The sequence below is a fragment of the Saccopteryx leptura genome, chromosome 4 (genome assembly GCF_036850995.1).
Source record: "Saccopteryx leptura isolate mSacLep1 chromosome 4, mSacLep1_pri_phased_curated, whole genome shotgun sequence".
NCBI lineage: Eukaryota > Metazoa > Chordata > Mammalia > Chiroptera > Emballonuridae > Saccopteryx > Saccopteryx leptura.
This window is the reverse complement of record NC_089506.1, coordinates 107,851,686-107,876,817: the sequence shown is the minus strand read 5'-3', so window position 1 is coordinate 107,876,817 and position 25,132 is coordinate 107,851,686. Positions and strand designations below refer to the sequence as shown.

The following is a 25,132-nucleotide window of genomic DNA, read 5'->3' as shown; positions in this document are numbered from 1 at the left end:
AATAAATGAAAAACAAATCATAGACTACCATTGTTTGCAACCACCAATGAACCAACAGATTTATACACTGAACATTAACAGCTGCTGACATCATAAAAATAAACTTGACGTACATCCTGGTGAGAGAACACAGACCTCTAATCTTACCAAAGTGATCAAACATGAATCTGGTTAAGCCTCTGTAATCTGGTTAAGCCTCTGTATCTAGCTGCAAATTTTCAGGAAATACATAGGGCCAAGGAACATGTACAACTTTATAAATAAGCTATCAGCAAAACCTCGACCACTAACAATATGACAAATGCCCTTGGCTTCTCAGCAATGGTCTCTGTTTTCAATCAGTGGACTTACAATAGGTATGATATGGTTAATTTTGCATGTCAGCTTGACTGGTCATGGGGTGCACAGGTATTTGGTCAAACATTATTCTGAGTGTGCCAGTGAGGGTGTTACCACGTGAGGTTAGCACTTGAATCAGCAGGCTCAGTAAAGCAGATTGCCCTCCTCAGTGTGGGTGGGCACTATTCAGTCCATTGAGCATGTGAAGGAATAACAAGGGAGGAAGCAAGAACTCGCTCTTTCACTGCCTGACTGCTGGGCTGAGACATCAGTCTTCTGCTTTGAGCTGAGGCTTACCACCATCAGCCTTGCTGGTTCTCAGGCCTCTGAGCTCAGATTAGGATTTAGGTCACCAGCTTCCCCAGGTCACCAGTTTGCAGGTGGTAAGACTGTGGGACTTCTCAGTGCCCACAATCACAAGAACTAATTCCTTATAATAAAACTCACTATTTCCATATAGAAATATAGTATATAGGTAATGTCGAAACAGATATATATCTTTTGAATAGAAATAGATATATATCTATATGTATAGAGAGATATGTCTATATGTCTTCTATTGGTCCTAGAGAACTTTGACTAATACAGGTATTTAGTAACTATTTGCAGTTCAGACTTTATTTGATTCACATCTTTGAAATTCTATTAACAGCACTAATCAATGGAATTTTTCTTACAAACTATTATAAAAATTAAAAAATTACTTCATAGAATCATTTTATTAAAATCAAACACCATTTTTATATTAACATGGGAAAACCAATGATCTACTTAGATATATTAACGAACTGCAGAATCTAATGCATAACTGGTTTTCTTAATACAGATCTTTTCCCTTCTCTTGAATTTCCTCATATATGATGAAGTTTCAGAAACATTATAATGTACATGATCAGGGTTGTTCTCCTAGTTCTCTCTCACCTGTCCCTGTGTCTGGTCCCTGAGTCACCATCAGCATTAAATTGTGTAGTGTCTGCCCAGGATTAAGGGCCACAGAATAGCATTTTTCTGTCAACTAAGTTGACCAAATGTACAAAATAATTATGTAGAGGACCTTGAATTCATTAGGAGTACCCACCAACAAATTTCATCTAGTTTTTAAAATTTATATACAATAATCCATGATATTTTCTCTAACATCACCGAAAACAAATTTATATGCTTCATTTATTCCTTTTCGGGAGAATGTTTTCAAAACACATTTTGGCTAAATTTTGCCAACCTGAAGTAGACCTGTTAAATGGAATAGGATATTGTGTAGCTTCAGGAAACTAAATACATTCCAATATACATAATGGAATTAGTCACAGTTGTATTTAAAAGAATAAACACAAATGGCTGAAAAAGACAGAGGACTGGAACTTGTGTAAGAGTTACCTCAGAAATGTTTTTGTCAGTTTCTTTTCTTTTTTCTTCCAGTTTCCTTTCAATACCTACAATTCCTACAGCCCTTATTCTTCCTGGCTGAAAAACAAAAGTAGAAAATAAAACTTAAAAAATAGGAAGGACACAATCTCTTGTAACCCACCACCTTTTGTTTACAATGGCGGGAAAGGATCCACAAAGAACAAAGAAAAACAGCATACAATTCATCCAGTTTCCTTTGAAACGTTTGTCAGTTTCTTGCCATTCATGATAGTCAAATCATTATAAAGGAGCACTGAGCATACAATAAATGGCATAATTTACTCTTTAGATAAAAATTAAATTTCCTATCCATTTTTGTTCTTTGGCAACCTATAATGTATCTATCAGATATGTAATAGGGTCTCAAATTGCAAAAAAATTGTAGTTAAAATTTTGGTACTTGGCCCTGGCCGGTTGGCTCAGTGGTAGAGCGTCGGCCTGGCGTGTAGAAGTCCTGGGTTCGATTCCCGGCCAGGGCACATAGGAGAAGCGCCCATTTGCTTCTCCACCCCTCCCCTTCTCCTTCCTCTCTGTCTCTCTCTTCCCCTCCCGCAGCCGAGGCTCCATTGGAACAAAGATGGCCCGGGCGCTGGGGATGGCTCCTTGGCCTCTGCCCCAGGCGCTAGAGTGGCTCTGGTCACGGCAGAGCGAAGCCCCGGAGGGGCAGAGCATCGCCCCCTGGTGGGCGTGCCGGGTGGATCCCGGTCGGGCGCATGCGGGAGTCTGTCTGTCTCTCCCCGTTTCCAGCATCAGAAAAATACAAAAAAAATAAATAAATAAAAATAAAATAACATTTTGGTACTTGATAGTAATTATACAAACTACTTTTACACATTTGAGCGTCTGTCCATAGTTGGTGGGTAATTTAAACTGGCCTAGCAAATGTCACCCAGTGGGCTTACAGATGCCACATGGATTATGAACAACAGAATGAAGTGAGTAGAATCTACCATCCCAAGAATTACTCTGGTAAATAGTCATTTATTTTTACAAAGTGTCTACTATGTGCAGAGCACTAAATTAGGTTCTGTGAAAATAATTTTTTAATCAAATATCCATTTTTTTTATTTCTGGAAAGTTCTATAATCACAGAAATTTTCTTCCTTAATGAAGATGCAAGTATAGAGCTGAAAACACTGGATTAAGAAACAGTTTGAAAACTACCTGGGGTCCTCTATTTGTTTGGAACGACTGGGAAACGGGCATATCCTCCCATCTTCTCTGTGTCATTTCCTCTGATAAACGTCTGTAAAACTGTTACACATGGAAACACACTTTAAGTGAGTCAGTCAGATTGTGGCAGCGTCCTTGTCCTAGTAGAAACCATTACTTAACATTTTGTTAGTTGAAAGGTCTACTCAGTCATTTGCAACAAGCCTAGAATTCTCAGAGACATCAAAGAAAATCAAAGGAAGTTCTTTTCTTGGATCAGCTTCAGAAAGAACAAAGAAAAAGAAAAAGAAGGAATTGGCCTTCTATATAAAGTGAGCTATTCTCAACAGAGATGAGTGACAAGGAAATAAATAGACTTACTTAAACAATCCTGTCTATGTGCATTGTTTTCGACCTATAGTGAGACAGACACAGTGCCAAGAGAAATAGACAACCATTATCCGTAAAGGAAGCAGAGAATAATTTGTCTAGTCAGAATGTGTAGTCAGAAATTGGGGCCAAACATGCCTCCAGTCACACACACACACACACAAAATCAACTATATTTTCCACCTACAGTAAGATTGACTTCAGTTAGAGACACATTTGCTTAGTGCCCACTGTATGACAAGTACTGGGTGAGGAACGGTAGAAAAAAATAACATAAATAACTCATGACAACAATGGGGAGATAAACACATACTTATAAATGTCTAAGAATATCTATACAGCAACTTATCAATCAGAACATACAAACTAATATACTACGGAAAAAGCATTTAAGCGATTAAATTTGTATGGAGTGAATAATGATAGGCTGCCTGACTTAAGGCCTCGTGCACTTTTAGATATGGAGGTAGTTCAACATGTCACTGCACTATACTCTGCCCCTTTAACTGGACTAGATACACCACTGAAAATTGTATGGTCGCCAATGGCAGGACTTAGCCTCCCTCCCCTCTTTCCTTCTGAGCACATGCTCCTGCTCCCCATTCCCACTGTTACCCAACTGCATATTCTCTACTGATAAGACTTAAGATATCAAAAATGTTATTGGAAACACGTGAACCCTGTTATGTTGCCTTTATCATATTAACAACGTGGAAACAACATTGCTTTCCATCATATTAACAAGCACACATTTCTGGTCCACTTTATTCGTACCGAGACTTACCTCGATCTGGCCATGTTCTTTGAAGGAGAGTTTGATGTAGGAGTTCTTACTGCTCTGGAATGGACCGAGCTCTTTGTTAGGAGGGGCTGGGTGAAGATGAACCACTATTTTGGCACTAAAGAAAGACCAAATGTAATGTGTTAAATTGCCTTTTAAAAATCACAAATTCTATTTTTATAACTTTTAATATATTTCAGATCACTTTTAAAATTCATGTAGAAACAAAATATATCCTGAAAGGAATCCTTTTAAAGTTTGTATTAACTCAGTATTAATAAACCTTTCAAAAATATCTCTGTTTACAACTTACAAGCTATGAATGAAACAAGTTACTAGGTCTATAAATAAACCATGGTCTTAGCAAATAAGATCAAAATAAGTTTGCAAAATTTAGGGTAGTTGACGATTTTGCTTTATGATGGGGGTTTTATGTCTACAGTCATCTCCAGAGGTTACTAGGGAGGCTATAAGTTCTGCCAAAGCATATTACCTTACTCATTTGAAAACAAAATGTGAAAATGTATCTGTGTATAAACTGACCAGCAGACATTTTATTAAAGTCCGCCCCAAAATAACATTCTATTCCAACACTTTTGGAAAATGCCACTTGGTCAACAGCATGGCCTAGGAAGCTGTCCAGCAGCAATCATGACTCTCAGCGTGCTGCTGCTCCTGGGACAGACACTGCCGTTGTCTTCCTGGCTCCCGCCGGCTCCTATGCTATTGAAAACACCACTAGATGTATTCAGTGTTGTCTTCTTTTTTCTTTCTTTTCTTCCCAACCTGCTCAATAAACAGTCTTCTATAAAGCTTAACAAAACCAGAACACTTAGCCAAAATATCTTGGGTAATCTAGCTTAAAGCTTTTTCCTGGTGGCCACACTACAGATTCACCTATTACTCTATTTCATTTGTTTAGGCCAGGGGTCCCCAAACTACGGCCCGTGGGCCGCATGCGGCCTCCTGAGGCCATTTATCCGGCCCCCACCGCACTTCCGGAAGGGGCGCCTCTTTCATTGGTGGTCAGTGAGAGGAGCATAGTTCCCATTGAAATACTGGTCAGTTTGTTGATTTAAATTTACTTGTTCTTTATTTAAAATATTGTATTTGTTCCCGTTCTATTTTTTTTTTTACTTTAAAATAAGGTATGTGCAGTGTGCATAGGGATTTGTTCATAGTTTTCTTTATAGTCCGGCCCTCCAACGGTCTGAGGGACAGTGAACTGGCCCCCTGAGTAAAAAGTTTGGGGACCCCTGGTTAGGCCCATGTGGTTACCTAAATATCACTAAAATTGAAAGACCATGTGTGGGGCTTCCTCAATGCAATCAATGTAACAAATGTTTTATTTAGTGAACTGGGACCCATCTGTAACGACTCATCTATTCCTTTGTGATGAACATCTTTAAGTGTGGTTAGCGAAAAAAATGTCCAGGCAGCATCACAGGGCTGTTTGGGATGAACTGCCAAGTAGAACAACAGAACAGTGACAGGACAGGCTGACTAAGAGCATTAAATAACCTTTAAAACTCAAAACCTGAGCCCTCTGTCAAAGGAAACCTAATCAAAAGCTAAAATATGATACAACATGAAGTTTAAAAATCCCAAAGTCAGCATAAAAGATCCATGCCAATTTTTTCACATATTCATTTCTTAGGTCATTCAATACCAAATTTCACCAAGTTTAAAACCCACCAAATCAAAGCAGCATCTTGGTTGAGAGAGTTAAAGTTGAAAACATACATATAACTTTGAATCAGTGAGATTTGATAAATGTTTGCGGGGGAGGAATTAAAGGGAATATTTGAGAGAAGTTAACCTGGCAAATTACTGAACTCCTACTCTCTGGAGATGTTTAAAAATAAGACACTTAATATGAAGGTAACTATTTTGAATATATTTGTTATACTATAGATTTCCTTGGAACACAGCAGAGGAAAATTCAAATGATCTAAAATACCCTTCAAGTTTTACTTTGTAGAACTTAGTAAGAAAACCAATATATACAAATATCGAATGTTGTACATCTGAAACTATTTTATGTTGTATGTCAATTAAACCTCAATAAAAAATAAAATAAAAAAATTTTAAAAGAACATATTAGATTTAAAAAATGACAAGGAGCAAAATATAAACTAGAAAAATAGCCTACCCTAAATTATATACCTTACAAAGCTTTACAAAACGTTAGTTTCTTTCATGTCAAATGAGCAATCTTTAAGCTAGCTACAACATTATAATTAAGGCATGCATTGTATTTGCAGTGAGGTCCAATGCTTATGTAATATCTATCGAAGTACTTAACTATGCTAACGCTGAAGATGGGCCCGTGTGGAGAAACAGTTCCTGATCAGCAATATTGGATTATTAGGTGACTTCAATTGTATGCACTTAAAAAATAAAGCCAGAATTTTTGATTATCTTAAGTAAATAGAAACATTTTAACCTGTGGTTTTAAACTGAGGGAACCACATCTCCTGGTGTGCCTGGGACAATCCCATTTTATGCTTGATCCATTTTAGTTATAAACAGTGCTCCCATTACTTATAATGTCCCAATTTGGACAATAACTATTCTGATACTCTAACACTGATATCTCAAAAAATTCAAAGTAAGAAACGTAATGACCAACTAGAAATAGGAGCAAAGTCTGTTCCTTTTCTCATCTCTGATTTTAAGTACTAAAGGACATGATTTAAAAGCAAATGTCTATAGAAACATATACAGTGACAAGTGGACCACATTTATTTATTATCACCCAAGGATATTATAGTAAACCTTAACACGTGATTCATGTTTTAAGAATGACTTCCACTTATCAATGAGTTTAAGGTAGGACAACACCTTCTCAGAGGAACTCCCTACTGAGGGCTGTTAATTATCAAGCCCTGCATACAATCATTAGATTCACGGCCACATATGCAGTCATGGCATAGCAATGAATCAACTAAGTTCATGCTAACAGATTGAATGGAAATGTATTCTGTGAACAAAGACTATAACACATATACCTTACCTTTTCCCAATTCCAGCCGCCTGTTCTTCAATGAACACAATTTGGGAAAGTGGAATGGCCATGCAGCATTCCTAGGAGGAAAGGAACAGAAAACGTGACTCTTAAGGCTAGTCAGAAATCCTTGTTTTATAGCATTTAATAGAGCGTCAAATACCTCTAAAGTGCTTAGTAATAAAAACAAAAAAAAGGTACTTTATTCACTTAAATAAACTTGAGGAAAAACTATTTGAAAATAATACTATGGTGGCATTTCACTATGTGTAAGAACAGAAGAGGCTTAAAAACAGCTCAAACGATCTTTGTTTTTACAGTAGGTGTGTCTTTTAAAAAGTAGTATTTATATGAATTTTTTTTACATATAATATACGCTTATATTGAAACAATTTTTAAAAGTCTTATTAATTTCTTTTTAATTTTCTATACTTCTCTCACCCACTGAAAATTTTTAACAGAAAATACTTATGTAAGTTCCCTTTATACATAAATTTAATTTTTTTAATTGTTATAAATGACTGGCATACAATAGCTGTTTTAAGGATTTCAAAATCAGCATCTTTATATAATAATCAAAAAATTATGCTAAAATTAATTTATAAATAGTTTAAAGACACCTATCCCTCCAAAAAAAGATTTCTTTCCTGAATGTATATTTATTTTAAAAGAATTAGACAACATTAACAGTTCTAGGGCATGCATTATCAACAACAGAAATATCACCACTAAGAGGACAAAAATTGGTTTAGGGAGAAAAAAATTCATATTTTACAATGGTTAGTGACCTTTCAAAGAACCTCAGCACAATATATATGTATCTATGGAATTAAAATTTCACAGGGTAGGACCCGACCCAGGGTGGCGAAGTGGATAAACTTCCAACCTGGGATGCTGAGGTCCCAGGTTTGAAACCTGAGGTTACCAGCTTGAGCACAGGCTCACCAGCTTGAGCACAGGGTCACCGGCTAGAGCATGGGATCATCAACATGATCCCATGGTTGCTAGCTTGGGCCCAAAGGTCACAGGTTTGAGGCTCAAGATCACTGGCATGAGCAAGGGGTCATTGGCTCGGCTGAAGCTGCTCCCCACCCCCCCACCCCCACTCCGTCAAGGCACATATGAGAAGCAATCAATGAACAACTAAAGGCCGCAACTACAAGTTGATGCTTCTCATCTCCCTCCCCTCCTGTCTGTCTTGCTCTCTCTCTAAAAAAAAAAAAAAATATTCGGGGGGGGGGAGGGAAAGGAGGGAGAGGGGGAGGGGCACAAAGAAAATTAGATAGAAGGTGACGGAGGACAATCTGACTTTGGGTGATGGGTATGCAACATAATTGATTGACAAGATAATCTGGACATGTTTTCTTTGAATATATAAATATGTACCCTGATTTATTGATGTCACCCCATTAAAATTAATAAAAATTTATTTATAATATAAAAAAAATTCATGATGGGGCAGCAATTATAAAAATAATGTAGAAGGGATTCTTTATTTTACTGGCAACACTTAAACTTATTCACACATATACACACTTTCACGTTAAAGCTCTTTGGAAAAAAAGATATCAGCTCTGTATACATAACTTGTTCTCTCTTCCTAGAAATGAAGAACAAAGGTTTCTCCTATTGCTCAGTGACTCAGAGGCCATTCTTCTCAGTATCTCAGTAAAAGCACGGACTCCCCAGCAGACCCATCCTCCTGATTCTCAACAGCAATCAGGAGAATGAGTTGTGCTGAAGATGAGTGAGTTTATTTAAGGACCTTTGACAACTGATGGGAGAACTGTTCCTCTTACACATGGATCATTGAGGTTGGGAGTAGGATCTGGCTGAGTTTGATTCTCTACTCAGTAACAGCCTTTCTGGAGCTGAATGAGGGACAACACTCTAACTCTATTTGTACTCCATTCAGAGAGATCATAAGGGACACACACACTCTGATGACATTCTGAAAATGAAAATTTGTTGCATCTGTTTATAGCTTTGCCAGAAGAGAAAAAAAAAAAAAACTTCAGTGATTTAAAACCTAGAACAGGTGTAAAAAACTGTATCTTACATGATTTTTCTGATCTCTCCAAATTAGCCGATGAGTACTAAGAAGGAGGGTCCCAGCATCAAATTTTATCTAGAAAGACAAGATCATCACAAAATATTAAAAACATATCACTCAATATGGCCCAGTTTTTCTTCCTCACAAATTACATAATAGTAAATTAATAATAAAGAGAAGCAATGCTACATACTTCATAAGCTATATATATATATATATATATACAGCCTTACTAAAATTAGAAAAAAATTGCAAACAGTGTAAAAAAATGTGCAACAATAGGGAGTGGTTAAATCAAGTTCATACTATGGACACCACACAGAGGTGAAAAAGAATAATGAGGTAACACTTTACAGACTACCACTGAGCTCTAAGGCACAGAGTTAGTGGGGGAAAGCTACTTACAGCATATTTCACATGATAGATAAAAAGATAGATAGATAAATAGACAGACAGATAGATATAATCTCCATATCCCTCAAACTACAAACATACATATAAGTATTAGAAAAAAGTCTACGTGAATACTCAGGGGTCTGTTAACAATGATTACCTCAGAAAAAGTGTGAAGGAATAGGGAGAAGCAAAGGCCCTTTTTAAAAACTTCACTATTGGGTGACGTCACGGAAATGGCGCCGTGAGCAGCGCATCCGACAGATCTCCCCCAAATCTCAACAAATTTATCAACTAGAAACAGAAAAATTTATCCTCGGAGCATTCCGGAGTTCCACACAAACTGAAAGCGAAAGGACTGTTATCACTTGAATCTGAGACAAGGGCGTGGAGGAAGCTAACTACCGCAGGGACGTTCATTCAAGCTGCGGAGGGAGTGCGCCTGTGGTGAGTCGGCCCACACTCAGGGAGCGGCAGCCTAAGTGCTGCAAGCAGTGGCCGGCGCGCGCCTGGTGCCGCGGTCCGGTCGCAGAGCGAGCACCGCCAGCGTCCCCAGCGGCCCGCGCACTGCAAGTGAGAGTCCCCAGCCACCGGTGCCCGGAGCACCCCATTCGCGCGGGTGCCCTGGGCGTCCCACGAACCCAGAGCGCCCCACTGGCCCGCACACCCAGGGTGCCCCATTATCCCACGCGCCTGGTGCGCCCCAGCCACTAGCGGCAGGGCGAGCGGGAGAGGCGCCAGGGCTGTCTTCCTACTTGGGAGATTCTCTGAGTGGGCGGGGCACCTCACCCAGCCATTCAAGCTAACAATCAAGTGTTGGGGGAGGGGCGCGCGGGCAGCCTGAAATACTTTCTGGAGCACAGCTGTGGATCCAATCACTGAAATTAGCTTAACCCACGAAATCTGCGCACCCAGGGGGCTCTAATTGATAAGATCTCTCTCAGTTCAGCATCCAAGACAAGAGGCGTGATATTTTTTAGTGCCTCTCGCTAAAGGGGCGGGGGCAACTTCTGATTGACAGAGCCTCCATATTCAGGAATAAACGCTAACAAGAGGGAATTGGCAGATAATAAGATCTATACTACACTAGTCACAAGCAGCGACTAGTGCCTCTTCTTCCCAGCCAAAACAGGCTACAAAGTGTGGAAAGCCTGGGTTGAGTGGTCCAACTGAATACTAGGCGCTGAACAGTCACCTTGACAACAATTGACTCCCAGCCCCACCTGATTATGCTGGAGGCTCTGACTGCCAGAGCCTTTCCCAAAGCCTTGCGCTGAGTGGGGATAGAGTGGGGATTTCCTAGCTCTTTAAGCTTCTTACTCCCCAGGCAGAAGCAGTAGCAGCCTCATAGCTGGATCACCAGGCTGCTAATTCAGGAAGGGGAGACTAGGAGAGAGACTCCAGTAAAGCAAACTCTCTCATTGTTGGACCCTGCAAACGCCAACAAGCCTTGACTACCAGCAAGACTAAAGGCAATTATGTGACATTGCCATAGAATCCCATCAACTGCAAATCCCTACCTAACTGTGACACAGGGACAGAGCCTGGGGTACAGAGTCACCGACCAGGAAGAGGGAGAGAAAAGAAAAAGGAAGAAGTTAACCTCTCAAAATCAAGAAAAATCCACAGACTTTATAACTTGTTCCACTAATTTTTCATTGTTGTTGTTTGTTTCTTCTATCTTATTGCCTTTATTATTATTATTTCTATTTCCTCCACCTCGGTCCGTTTATTCTCTGCCCATCTTATGCTTCCCTTTTCTTGAACTACACTATCCATGAGTGTTACATTTTATTTCTTTTCTTCATCCTCACTCCCCTTTAAGGTTACACTCCAAAACACTTAACTCTCACTCTCTCCCCTTTTGTTTTTTTTGTTTTGCTTTATTTTGTTTTTTTCTCTTCCTTTTTTTCTTCGTTTTTCTCTTTTTCCTATTTTTTCCTTTCTATTCATTTCTTCGTTTCTCCTTTTACTTTTCCTCCCATTTAATCCTCAATCACGAACAAATTATTTAATTTGGGGCTCAAGTTTTTTTTTTTTGTTTTTTTTTTCGCTTTTGTTTTTGGTTTTTTGTTTGTTTGTTTGTTTTTGTGGCATTTTGGGTACTTTTTACGTTGCTTTTTAACTCACTAGCATTCCTCCCAACCCAAGGTCTCCATTGTATTTAGTCTTTGCTCCACTTATTACAACAGATTTTTACTTTTTATTTTTATTTTTTTCTTATTATTCTTTTTTTTCCCCTTTTTTCTGGTTCCCTCTTATCCCTCTCATTATATCTCTTAGTCGACCATCACTTACAAGCAAATCATCTTATGCTTGTCTAAGATTTTCTCCTTTTTTTTTTGCATTTAGTAGGTCCCTACTCCCTTTTTTTGCCCCTTGAACTCTTCACCCCAAATCAGGCCCTCCGTTATAGGCAGTTTTTGTTCCATTTAGCATAATATAATTCACAGGTCATCACGATATTTCCCTGAGGAGGGGAAAGGAGGGGAAGAGAAGAAAGAAAAAAGGGGGAAATAATAAATTATTACTGTTTTTTTTGGTGAGGTGTTTTACCTTTTTTTTTTTTTTTTTTTTTACTTTTTACTCTTTATTAATTATAATTAGTGCTATCAACAAGACCACCCTCAGATGCCAATAAGAAAGAGGAAATTGAATATTATGGATACAAAAGATAGAGAGGTAACACAAATATATGTGGAAAAATCTATGGAGAAAATATTTAACATATTGGAAGCCTTGGAGCTAAATGACAAAGAATTTAAAATAGAAATCTTAAAAATACTCAGAGATATACAAGAAAACACAGAAAGGCAATTTAGGGAGATCAGAAAACAACTCAACGAACACAAAGAATATATTACCAAGGAAATTGAAACTATAAAAACAAATCAAACAGAAATGAAAAACTCAATTCACGAGCTGAAAAACGAGGTAACAAGCTTAGCTAACAGAACAGCCCAGATAGAAGATAGGATTAGTGAAATAGAAGACAAGCAACTTGAGGCACAACAGAGAGAAGAAGAAAGAGACTCAAAAATAATAAAAAACGAGAAAGCCCTACAGGAATTGTCTGACTCCATCAGAAAGAATAACATAAGAATAATAGGTATATCAGAGGGAGAAAAGAAAGAAAATGGAATGGAAAATATACTCAAACAAATAATAGACGAGAACTTCCCAAGCCTGTGGAAAGAACTAAAGCCTCAAATTCAAGAAGCAAACAGAACACTGAGTTTTCTTAACCCCAACAAACCCACTCCAAGGCACATCATAGTGAAGATGACACAAACCAATGACAAAGAAAAAATTCTCAAGGCAGCCAGGGAAAAGAAAAGTACAACATATAAAGGAAGGCCGATTAGATTATCATCAGATTTCTCAGCAGAAACTCTACAAACTAGAAGAGAGTGGACCCCAATATTTAAAACCCTGAAAGAGAGGAACTTTCAGCCAAGAATACTATAGCCATCAAAGCTATCCTTCAAGTACGAAGGAGATATAAAAACATTCACAAATACAGAAAAGATGAGAGAATTTATCAGCAGAAAGCCCCCACTCCAGGAAATACTAAAGGGGGTTTTCCAACCAGATTCAAAGAACAAAAGAAAACAAAACCACAAGTAACAGCTCCACCAAGAACACAATAAAACCAAACTTAAACTGTGACAACAAAAGAAAAAAAGGGGGGGAGAGGATGGAGATTAACAGTAGCAAAGGACGATGAAGTGCAGAAATACTCATAAGATAGGGTACTACAATGAATATGGTAGGTACCCTTTTCATTACTTAATGGTAACCACCCTAGAAAAAACCACCACAAAAACACTTGACTTAAAAAAGGTAGCAACAGAGGAAAGAAGAATGGAATACAAACAAACAAAAACAAATGATAGAAAAACAAAAGAGAAGAATCAAACAAGATACAAAACTAACAGAAAGCAATTTATAAAATGGCAATAGGGAACCCACAAGTGTCAATAATTACACTAAATGTAAATGGATTAAACTTACCAATAAAAAGACACAGAGTAGCAGAATGGATTAAAAAAGAAAATCCAACTATATGCTGCCTACAAGAAACACATCTAAGCAACAAGGATAAAAACAAATTCAAAGTGAAAGGCTGGAAAACAATACTTCAAGCAAACAACACCCAAAAAAAAGCAGGTGTAGCAATACTCATATCTAATAATGCTGACTACAAGACAGAAAAAGTACTCAGAGACAAAAATGGTCATTTCATAATGATTAAGGGGAAGTTGAATCAAGAAGACATAACAATCCTTAATATATATGCACCAAACCAAGGAGCACCAAAATATATAAGACAGCTACTTATTGACCTTAAAACAAAAACTAACAAAAATACAATCATACTTGGAGACCTCAATACACCGCTGACGGCTCTAGATCGGTCATCCAAACAGAGAATCAATAAAGATATAGTGGCCTTAAACAAAATACTAGAACACCTGGATATGATAGACATCTACAGGATACTTCATCCCAAAGCGACAGAGTATACATTTTTCTCTAGTGTACATGGAACATTCTCAAGAATTGACCATATGTTGGGCTACAAAGACAATATCAGCAAATTTAGAAAAATTGAAATTGTACCAAGCATATTTTCTGATCATAAAGCCTTGAAACTAGAATTCAACTGCAAAAAAGAGGGGGAAAAACCCACAAAAATGTGGAACTAAACAACATACTTCTAAAAAATGAATGGGTCAAAGAAGAAATAAGCGCAGAGATCAAAAGATATATACAGACAAATGAAAATGAAAATACGACATATCAGAATCTCTGGGATGCAGCAAAAGCAGTAATAAGAGGAAAGTTCATATCACTTCAGGCCTATATGAACAAACAAGAGAGAGCCCAAGTAAACCACTTAACTTCACACCTTAAGGAACTAGAAAAAGAAGAACAAAGACAACCCAAAACCAGCCGAAGAAAGGAGATAATAAAAATCAGAGCAGAAATAAATAAAATAGAGAACAGGAAAACTATAGAAAAAATCAATAAAACAAGGAGCTGGTTCTTTGAAAAGATCAACAAAATTGACAAACCCTTGGCAAGACTCACCAAGGAAAAAAGGCACAGGACTCAAATAAATAAAATCCAAAATGAAAGAGGAGAGATCACCACAGACATCATAAATATACAAAGAATTATTGTAGAATACTATGAAAAACTATATGCCACCAAATACAACAATCTAGAAGAAATGGATAAATTCCTAGAACTATACAACCTTCCTAGACTGAGTCATGAAGAAGCAAAAAGCCTAAACAGACCAATCAGCAGGGAGGAAATAGAAAAAACTATTAAAAACCTCCCCAAAAATAAAAGTCCAGGCCCAGAGGGTTATACTAATGAATTCTATCAAACATTCAAAGAAGACTTGGTTCCTATTCTACTCAAAGTCTTCCAAAAAATTGAAGAAGAAGCAATACTTCCAAACACATTTTATGAGGCCAACATAACCCTCATACCAAAACCTGGCAAGGATGGTACAAAGAAAGAAAACTACAGACCAATATCTCTAATGAATACAGATGCTAAAATACTAAACAAAATACTGGCAAACCGAATACAACAACATATTAAAAAAATAATACATCATGATCAAGTGGGATTCATCCCAGAATCTCAAGGATGGTTCAACATACGTAAAACGGTTAACGTAATACACCATATCGACAAAAGAACAAAAACCACATGATCTTATCAATAGATGCAGAAAAGGTTTTTGATAAAATACAACACAATTTTATGTTTAAGACTCTCAACAAAATGGGTATAGAAGGAAAATATCTCAACATGATAAAGGCCATATATGATAAACCATCAGCCAACATCATATTAAATGACATAAAACTGAGGACTTTCCACCTTAAATCAGGAACAAGACAGGGTTGTCCACTCTCTCCACTCTTATTTAATGTGGTGCTAGAAGTTCTGGCCAGAGCAATCAGACAAGACAAAGAAATAAAAGGCATCCATATCGGAAAAGAAGAAGTAAAGGTATCACTTTTTGCTGATGATATGATCCTATACATCGAAAACCCGAAGGACTCCACAAAAAGATTATTAGAAACAATAAACCACTACAGTAAGGGCACAGGATACAAAATTAACATACAAAAGTCCATAGCCTTTCTATATGCCAACAATGAAATATTAGAAAACAAACTCAAAAAAATAATCCCCTTCACGATTGCAACAAAAAAAATAAAATACCTAGGAATAAACATAACAAAGAATGTAAAGTACCTATATAACGAAAACTACAAGGCATTATTAAGAGAAATAGAAAAAGATACAAGGAGATGGAAAAATATTCCTTGTTCTTGGATAGGAAGAATAAATATAATCAAAATGGCCATATTACCCAAAGCAATATATAAATTTAATGCAATTCCCATCAAAATTCCTATGGCATTTTTTAAAGAAATGGAACAAAAAATCATCAGATTTATATGGAACTATAAAAAACCCCGAATAGCCAAAGCAATCCTAAGGAAAAAGAATGAAGCTGGGGGCATTACAATACCTGACTTTAAACTATATTATAGAGCCACGATAATCAAAACAGCTTGGTATTGGCAGAAAAATAGACACTCAGACCAATGGAACAGAATAGAAAGCCCAGAAATAAAACCACATATATATGGTCAAATAATCTTTGATAAAGGGGCCAACAACACGCAATGGAGAAAAGAAAGCCTCTTCAACAAATGGTGTTGGGAAAACTGGAAAGCCACATGCAAAAGAATGAAACTCGACTACAGCCTGTCCCCGTGTACTAAAATTAATTCAAAATGGATCAAAGACCTAAATATAAGACCTGAAACAATAAAGTACATAGAAGAAGACATAGGTACTAAACTCATGGACCTGGGTTTTAAAGAACATTTTATGAACTTGACTCCAATGGCAAGAGAAGTGAAGGCAAAGATAAATGAATGGGACTACATCAGAATAAAAAGTTTTTGCTCAGCAAGAGAAACTGATATAAAAATAAACAGACAGCCAACTAAATGGGAACTGATATTTTCAAACAACAGCTCAGATAAGGGCCTAATATCCAAAATTTACAAAGAACTCATAAAACTCAACAACAAACAAACAAACAATCCAATAAAAAAATGGAAGAGGACATGAACAGACACTTCTCCCAGGAAGAAATACAAATGGCCAACAGATATATGAAAAGATGCTCAGCTTCATTAGTTATTAGAGAAATGCAAATCAAAACTACAATGAGATACCACTCACCCCTGTTAGATTAGCTATTATCAACAAGATGGGTAATAGCAAATGTTGGAGAGGCTGCGGAGAAAAGGGAACTCTCATCCACTGTTGGTGGGACTGTAAAGTAGTACAACCATTATGGAGGAAAGTATGGTGGTTCTTCAAAAAACTGCAAATAGAACTACCTTATGACCCAGCAATCCCTCTACTGGGTATATACCCCAAAACCTCAGAAACATTGATACGTAAAGACACATGTAGCCCCATGTGCATTGCAGCACTGTTCACAGTGGCCAAGACATGGAAACAACCAAAAAGCCCTTCAATAGAAGACTGGATAAAGAAGATGTGGCACATATACACTATGGAATACTACTCAGCCATAAGAAATGATGACATCAGATCATTTACAGCAAAATGGTGGGATCTTGATAACATTATACGGAGTGAAATAAGTAAATCAGAAAAAAACAAGAACTACATGATTCCATACATTGGTGGAACATAAAAACGAGACTAAGAGACATGGACAAGAGTGTGGTGGTTACCAGGGGTGGGGGGAGGGAGGACATAGGAGGGAGGGAGGGAGAGAGTTAGGGGGAGGGGGAGGGGCACAGAGAACTAGATAGAGGGTGACGGAGGACAATCTGACTATGGGCGAGGGGTATGCAACATAATTTAATGACAAGATAACCTAGACATGTTTTCTTTGAATATATGTACCCTGATTTATTAATGTCATCCCATTAACATTAATAAAAATTTATTAAAAAAAAAAAAAGAAAAAAAAAAGAAAAACTTCACTATTGATTGACGTTTTTTTCCATGAGATTAAATTCATGTATAATACTCATATATAATTTTCAAAATAATTTTTAAATACTAAAAAAAAAAATCCAGGAATAGACACAGACACAAAAATAAGTGTGAATGGAAATTCAGCAAATGGCACTGGGACAACTAGCGTGCCAGTAGGAACAAACTACCAACATAAAGTTGGATTTATACTTAACACACACAGTGCTCTTCACATGTGTGCACAATGATATATTACTACGATACCAACTGCTGTTTGTTAGAAGCAAAAAATAGGAACCAATCAAATGTCCATCAACAGGGAAATACACACCCACACAATGAACAACTCATCATTAAAAAGAAGAGACTCCTTATGTACTTATTGTAGTTGAAAAAAATCTAAGATACCACTGATTATAAAATGCATACTGATTCTAGAGTTGTTCAAACGTGTGAGGATATGCATTTAAAACAGAAGACATATGGTAAATTCTCCACATTAAGTAAAAAAAGCAAGATTCAAACTTTGTACGTACCAGCAGCTAGATACAGAAAGCATCAGTTCAGGATCTAACAACCCTTGTTAGAGTCGTATCTTAAGGAAGGGCTTCTCAAATCTGACCCAGCTAAGGCATAGAAAATGCTGACACAAATAGCAAAAAGAGCAATAGCAGCAGACAAGTAGCCCACAGCAGATTACAAAAAACAGCTGATGTCAACCCAAGAATATCTAGAAACAACACAACTGGAAGCTGGAGGCAGACAACAGCAACCCTATACTCAGCTAGCTACACAAAACAGCACATCCAAAGGAGTAGTCTACACACAGACAAAATGGGAAGACAGAGAAATGCAATCCAAATGAATCAACAAGTGAAATCCCCAGAAAAAGAACTGAATGAGATGAAAATAACCAAGATACTGGATGCAGAGTTAAAAATAATGATCGTTAGGATGCTCAAGGATCTTACAGCAACAATGGACAAACATACTAAGCACCTAAATAAAGAGATAGCAAGCATCAAAAAGGACATTGAAATCATAAGAAAGAATCAGTCAGAAATGACAAATATAATATCAGAAATGAAGACTGCACTAGAAGGAATTAACAGCAGGCTTGATGAAGCAGAGGATCGAATCAGTGATTTAGAGGACAAGATAAATGAAAGTATGGAAGAAGAGCAGCAAAAAGAAAAGAGGCTCAAAAAGTCTGAGGAAACTCTAAGAGAGCTCTGTGACAACATGAAGAGAAAAAACATATGTATCATAGGGGTTCCTAAAAGAAAAGAGAAAGAACAATGGATAGAGAACCTGATTGAAGAAATCATAGCTGAAAACTTCCCTAAATTGATGAAGGAAAAAGTCGCACAGGTTCAAGAAGCACAGAGTCCTATTAAAGAGGAACCCTAAGAGACCTACACCAATACACATCATAATTAAAATACCAAAGTTAAGAGATAAAGAAAAAATACTAAAAGTTGCAAAAGAAAAGCAGTCAATTACCTACAAAGGAGCCCCCATAAGAATGACATCTGGCCTGACCTGTGGTGGCGCAGTGGATAAAGCATCGACCTGGAATACTGAGGTTGCCGGTTCAAAACCCTGGGCTTGCCTGGTCAAGGCACATATGGGAGTTGATGCTTCCTGCTCCTCCCCCTGTTCTTTCTCTATCTCTCCCTCTCTCTCTCCCCTCTCTCTCTCTAATAAAAATAAATAAATAAAATCTAAAAAAAAAAAGAAAAGAATGACATCTGACTTTTCAACAGAAACACTAGAGGCCAGAAGGGATTAGCAAGAAATATTCAAAATGATGCAAATCAAGAACCTACAACCGAGACTTCTTTGTCCAGCATCCAGCAAAGCTATTGTTTAATATTGAAGGAGTAATAAAAAGCTTCCCAGAGAAAAAAAAACCTCAAGGAATTCATTACAACCAAACCAATGCTGCAGGAAATGTTAAGGGGCCTGTTGTAAACAGAAAGGGGAAAAAACCTACAAAAAGAGGAATGTAGATTTAAAGAATAAAATGACAATAAACAACTACATATCAATAATAACCTTAAATGTAAATGGATTAAATGTTCCAATCAAAAGACATAAGGTAGCTTCATGGATAAGAAAACAGGACCCTATGTAGGCTGTCTACAAGAGATCCACCTCAAAACAAAAGATACACATAGGCTGAAAATGAAGGGCTGGAAAAAAATATCTCATGCAAATGGAAATGAAAAAAAAGCTGGGGTTGCAATTCTTATATCTGACAAAATAGACTTTAAAACAAAGGCTATAGTAAGGGATAAAGAAGGTCACTACATAATGATAAAGGGAGTAATCCAACAGGAAGATATAGCCATTATAAATATCTATGCACCTAATATAGGAGCACCTAAATATATAAAGCAGATTTTGATAGACATAAAGTGCGAAATCAACAGCAATACTATAATAGTAGGGGATTTTAATACTCCACTAACATCAATGCATAGATCCTCAAGAAAGAAAATTAACAAAGAAACAGCAGCCTTAAAGGACACAAGAGATCGGAGAAAAAGATGGCAGCGGAGTAGGCGGATGCACAGACGCCCAGCTCTCACCATCAAACTGGAATACAAATCAATTTAGGAAAAATCAGCATGAAAAACCAACTCTGAACTGCAAGAACAGCTCTCAAAAACCAAGGAGCAAAGAAGAAGCCACAACAATCCTGGTAGGGAGCGCCTGAATCTCCTCTGCTTACAGGAATGGAGGGTGGGGTGTGAGGCTGAGAGCCCAGAGGGGTTCTCACACAAGCAAAAAAAGCAGAAACTACTGCTCACAGCCACTTGCCTGGCGACCAGGGAGCGAGGTGTGTTGAAAAGACCAGCTTATCTCCCAAGTGGAAAGGACAGGGAGAGGGACAGACTGTGAGGGGCTAAGGAATGCAGGAAACGAACTAAAAAAGCTGACTCATCCGTGCTGGAGGCGGTCATAGCTGGGGGAGGGACTGAACCTTTCACAAAACAGAGCTGAAGTGCTTCCGGATCAGAGATCTCCGGACATCTATCCAGCTCCAATCAGCGCAACAAGACACAGCTGAAAACAAGAAGTGGGGAGGAGGGGCAGTAACTCAGGTCTCCATGGAGATCTGAGATACACCTCCCCCTACTGAAGCTGAGAAAAAACCCTGCCCCCAGTGAGATTAGTTGGCTAAAGAGACCTTCAGAGTCTCAGGTTACAGCCACAGCATTCCTGGATACAGTTTCAAGAAACCCCCTGCTGAGATCAGTAAACAAGACTATCACCTGTTAAGAAACAAACAAATCAAGACTTCAAAGCTGCCCAAATCCGAAAGTGGATTACAAATAATAGCTGATACCAACCCAAGAAGACCTAGAAATAACACAACTGAAAACTGGAGGCAGACAACACCAAGCCTAGACTCAACCAACTCTACAAACAAAACACCGAAAATGAGAAGACAAAAAAGTGCAATCCAAATGAAACCTTCAGGAGATGAACTGAGTGATATGGAAATAATCAAACTTCCAGATGCAGAGTTCAAAATAATGATTGTAAGGATGCTTAGGGATCTTAGAACAACAATGAATGGTCATTATGAACACCTAAATAAAGAAATAGCAAGTATAAAAAAGAATCAGTCAGAGATGACAAATACAATATCAGAAATAAAGACCACAATGGAAGGAATTAAAAACAGGATAGATAGAGCAGAGGATCGAATCAGCGAGTTAGAGGACAACTGGAATGAAGGCATGAAAGCAGAGAAGAAAAGAGAAAAGAGACTCAAAAAGTCAGAGGAAACTCTTAGAGAGCTCTGTGCCAACATGAAGAGAAATAACATCCGCATCACAGGGGTTCCTGAAGAAGAAGAAAAAGAACAAGGGATAGAGACTTTGTTCAATCATATCATAGCTGAAAGAACACAAGAGATCAACTGGATTTAACAGATTATCTTCAGAACCTTTCACCCTAAAGCAGCAGAATATACATTCTTTTCAAGTGCTCATGGTACATTCTCTAAGATAGATCACATGTTAGGACACAAAACGAGTCTCAATAAATTTAAGAAGACTGAAATCATATCAAGCATCTTCTCTGATCACAATGGCATGAAATTAGAAATCAACTACAATAGAAAAACTGAAAAACATTTAAACACTTTGAGACTAAATAGCATGTTATTAAATAATGAATGGGTTAACAATGAGATCAAGGAAGAAATAAAAAATTTCCTTGAAACAAATGAAAATGAACATACAACAACTCAAAATTTATGGGACACAGCAAAAGCACTCCTGAGAGGGAAGTTCATAGCATTATAGGCATACCTCAAGAAGCTAGAAAAAGCTCAAATAAACAACTTGACCCTGCATCTAAAAGAACTAGAAAAAGAACAGCACGTAAAACCCAGAGCTAGTAGAAGGAAGAAAATAATAAAGATCAGAGCAGAAATAAATGACAGAGAGGCTAAAGAAACAATACAGAGGATCAATGAAACCAGGAGCTGGTTCTTTGAAAAGGTAAAGAAGATTGATGAACCTTTAACCAGACTAACCAAGAAAAAAAGAGAGAGGACTCAAATAAATAAAATTAGAAATGAGAGAGGAGAAGTAACAACTGACACAGCAGAAATACAAAAGGATTGTAAGAAAATACTATGAAGAACTGTATGCCAAAAAATTAGACAACCTAGGTGAAATGGCAAATTCCTTGAAACATATACTCTTTCAAAAATCAATCTAGAAGGATCAGAAAACCTAAACCAACCGATTACAACAAATGAGATCAAAACAGTTATCAAAAAACTCCCAATAAACAAAAGTCCTGGCCAGATAGCTTCACAAGCAAATTTTACCAAATATTCAAAGAATAACTAACTCCTATCCTTCTCAAGCTATTTCAGAAATTCAAGAGGAGGGAAGACTTCCAAGCTCCTTTCATGAGGCGAACATAATCCTCATTCCAAAACTAGGCAAAGACACTACAAAGAAAGAAAACTATAGACAAATATCCCTGATGAACTTAGATGCTAAAATTCTGAAAAAATTAGCAAACCAGATCCAGCAACGCATGAAAAAATCATACATCATGATCAAGTCGGATTTGTTCTGGGGAGGCAAGGTTGGTACAACATTCACAAATCACAAATCAATCAATGTGATTCATCAAATAAACAAAAGGAAGTATAAAAATCACATGATAATATCGATACAGAAAAAGCATTTGATAAATCCAGCACCCATTTATGATCAAAACTCTCAGCAAAGTGGGAATACAGGGAACATACCTCAACATGATAAAGGCCATCTATGACAAACCCACAGCCAACATCATAATCAATGGGAAAAAATTAAAAGCAATCCCCTTAAGATCAGGAACAAGGCAGGGGTGCCCCTTTTCACCACTCTTATTTAACATAGTCCTGGAAGTCCTAGCCACAGCAATCAGACAAGAAGAAGAAATAAAAGGTATCCAAATTGGAAAAGAAGAAGTAAAACTATCATTATTTGTTGATGATATGATACTATACATAGAAAATCCTGAAGTTTCAGTCAAAAAACTACTGGACCTGATAAATGAATTCAGCAAGGCGGTAGGATATAAAATTACTATTCAGAAATCAGAGGCATTTTTATACACCAACAATGAACTATCTGAAAGAGAAATTAAGAAAACAATCCCCTTCACTATTGCAACCAAAAAAATACAGTATTTAGCAGTAAATTTAACCAAGGAGATTAATTATTTAACTCAGAAAATTATAAAACATTGATAAAAGAAATCAAGGAAGATAAAAACAAGTGGAAGCACATACTGTGTTCATGAATAGAAAGAATAAACATCTGTAAAATGTCTATATTACTCAAAGCAATCTATAAATTCCGTGCAATTCCTATTAAAATACCAATGACATACTTCAAAGATATAGAACAAATATTCCAAAAATTATATGGAACCAGAAAAGAGCACGAATAGCCTCAGCAGCTTGAAAAAGAAGAATAAAGTGGGTGGTATCACACTTCCTGATATCAAGCTATACTACAAGGCCATTGTACTCAAAACAGCCTGGTACTGGCATAAGAACAGGCATATAGATCAATGGAACAGAACAGAGAACCCAGAAATTGACCCACACCTTTACGGACAATTGATATTTAACAAAGGAGATAAGAGCAAACAATGGAGTAAAGACAGCCTCTTTAACAAATGGTATTGGGAAAACTGGACAGGTACTTGCAAAAAAATGAAACTTGACCACCAACTTACACCATTCACAAAAATAAACTCAAAATGGATAAAAGACTTAAATGTAAGTTGTGGAACCATGATCACCTCGGAAGAAAACATAGGCAGTAAGCTCTCCAACATCTCTTGCAGCAACATTTTTGCTGATTTATCTCCAGGGGCAAGTGAAATAAAGGACAGGATGAACAAATGGGACTATATCAAACTAAAAAGCTTTTGCACAGCTAAAGACAATATGAACAAAATAAAAAGACAAATCACACAATGGGAGAACATATTCTCCAATACGTCTGATAAGGGGTTATTAACCAAAATTTATAAAGAACTGGTAAAACTCAATACCAGGAAGGTAAAAAATCCAATTAAAAAAATGGGCAAAAGAAGCCCTTGCCAGTTTGCTTAGTGGTAGAGCGTCGGCCTGGCATGCAGGAGTCCCGGGTTCAATTCCCGGCCAGGGCACACAGGATAAGCACCCATCTGCTTCTCCACCCCTCCCCCTCTCCTTCCTCTCTGTCTCTCTCTTCCCCTCCAGCAACCAAGGCTCCATTGGAGTAAAGTTGGCCCAGGCACTGAGGATAGCTCCATGGCCTCTGCCTCAGGCACTAGAAAGGCTCTGGTTGCAACAGAGCAACGCCCCAGATGGGTGGAGCATCGCCCCCTGGTGGGCATGCCGGGCGGATCCTGGTCGGGTGCATGCGGAAGTCTGTCTGATTGCCTCCCCGTTTCCAACTTCAGAAAATACAAAAAAATAAAATAACATAAAATAAATGGGCAAAAGAAATGAATACACACTTCTCCAAAGAGGACATACAAATGGCCAATAGGCAGATGAAAAAATGTTCAACATCACTAATCATTAGAGAAATGCAAATTAAAACCACAATGAGATACCACCTCACACCTGGCAGAATGGCATTCATTAACAAAATAACACACAATAAGTGCTGATGAGGGTGTGGAGAAAAGGGAACCCTCCTGCACTGCTAGTGGGAATGCAGACTGGTGCAGCCACTGTGGAAATCAGTATGGAGATCCTTCAAAAAATTAAAAATCAAACTGCCTTTTGACCCAGCTATCCCATTTTTAGGAATATATCCTAAGAATACCAAATCACTGATAGAAAAGAAGAAATGCACCCCCATGTTTACTGCGGCATTGTTTACAATAGCCAAGATCCGGAAATAGCCCAAGTGTCCTTCAGTGGACGAGTGGATTAAAAAGCAGTGGTACATACACAATGAAATACTACACGGCAGTGAAAAAGAAAGAAATCTTACCTTTTGTGACAACATGGATGGAC

The 25,132-nt window shown here is 37.6% G+C and overlaps 1 protein-coding gene across 2 annotated transcripts in view; it reads right to left on the bottom strand.

Moving 5' to 3' along the window:
- Nucleotides 1-25,132, bottom strand: part of VPS36 (vacuolar protein sorting 36 homolog) — a 58,416-nt gene that overhangs the window by 15,002 nt on the left and 18,282 nt on the right. For both annotated transcript variants that reach the window (XM_066380955.1, XM_066380954.1), the window contains exons 2-6: nucleotides 9,136-9,204; nucleotides 7,086-7,156; nucleotides 4,073-4,187; nucleotides 2,911-3,000; nucleotides 1,717-1,803 (exon numbers count right to left, since the gene is read on the bottom strand). In XM_066380955.1, the coding sequence (XP_066237052.1) occupies nucleotides 1,717-1,803; nucleotides 2,911-3,000; nucleotides 4,073-4,187; nucleotides 7,086-7,147 (354 nt within the window). In that variant the 5' untranslated portion in view covers nucleotides 7,148-7,156; nucleotides 9,136-9,204. The remainder of the gene's footprint in view (nucleotides 1-1,716; nucleotides 1,804-2,910; nucleotides 3,001-4,072; nucleotides 4,188-7,085; nucleotides 7,157-9,135; nucleotides 9,205-25,132) is intronic.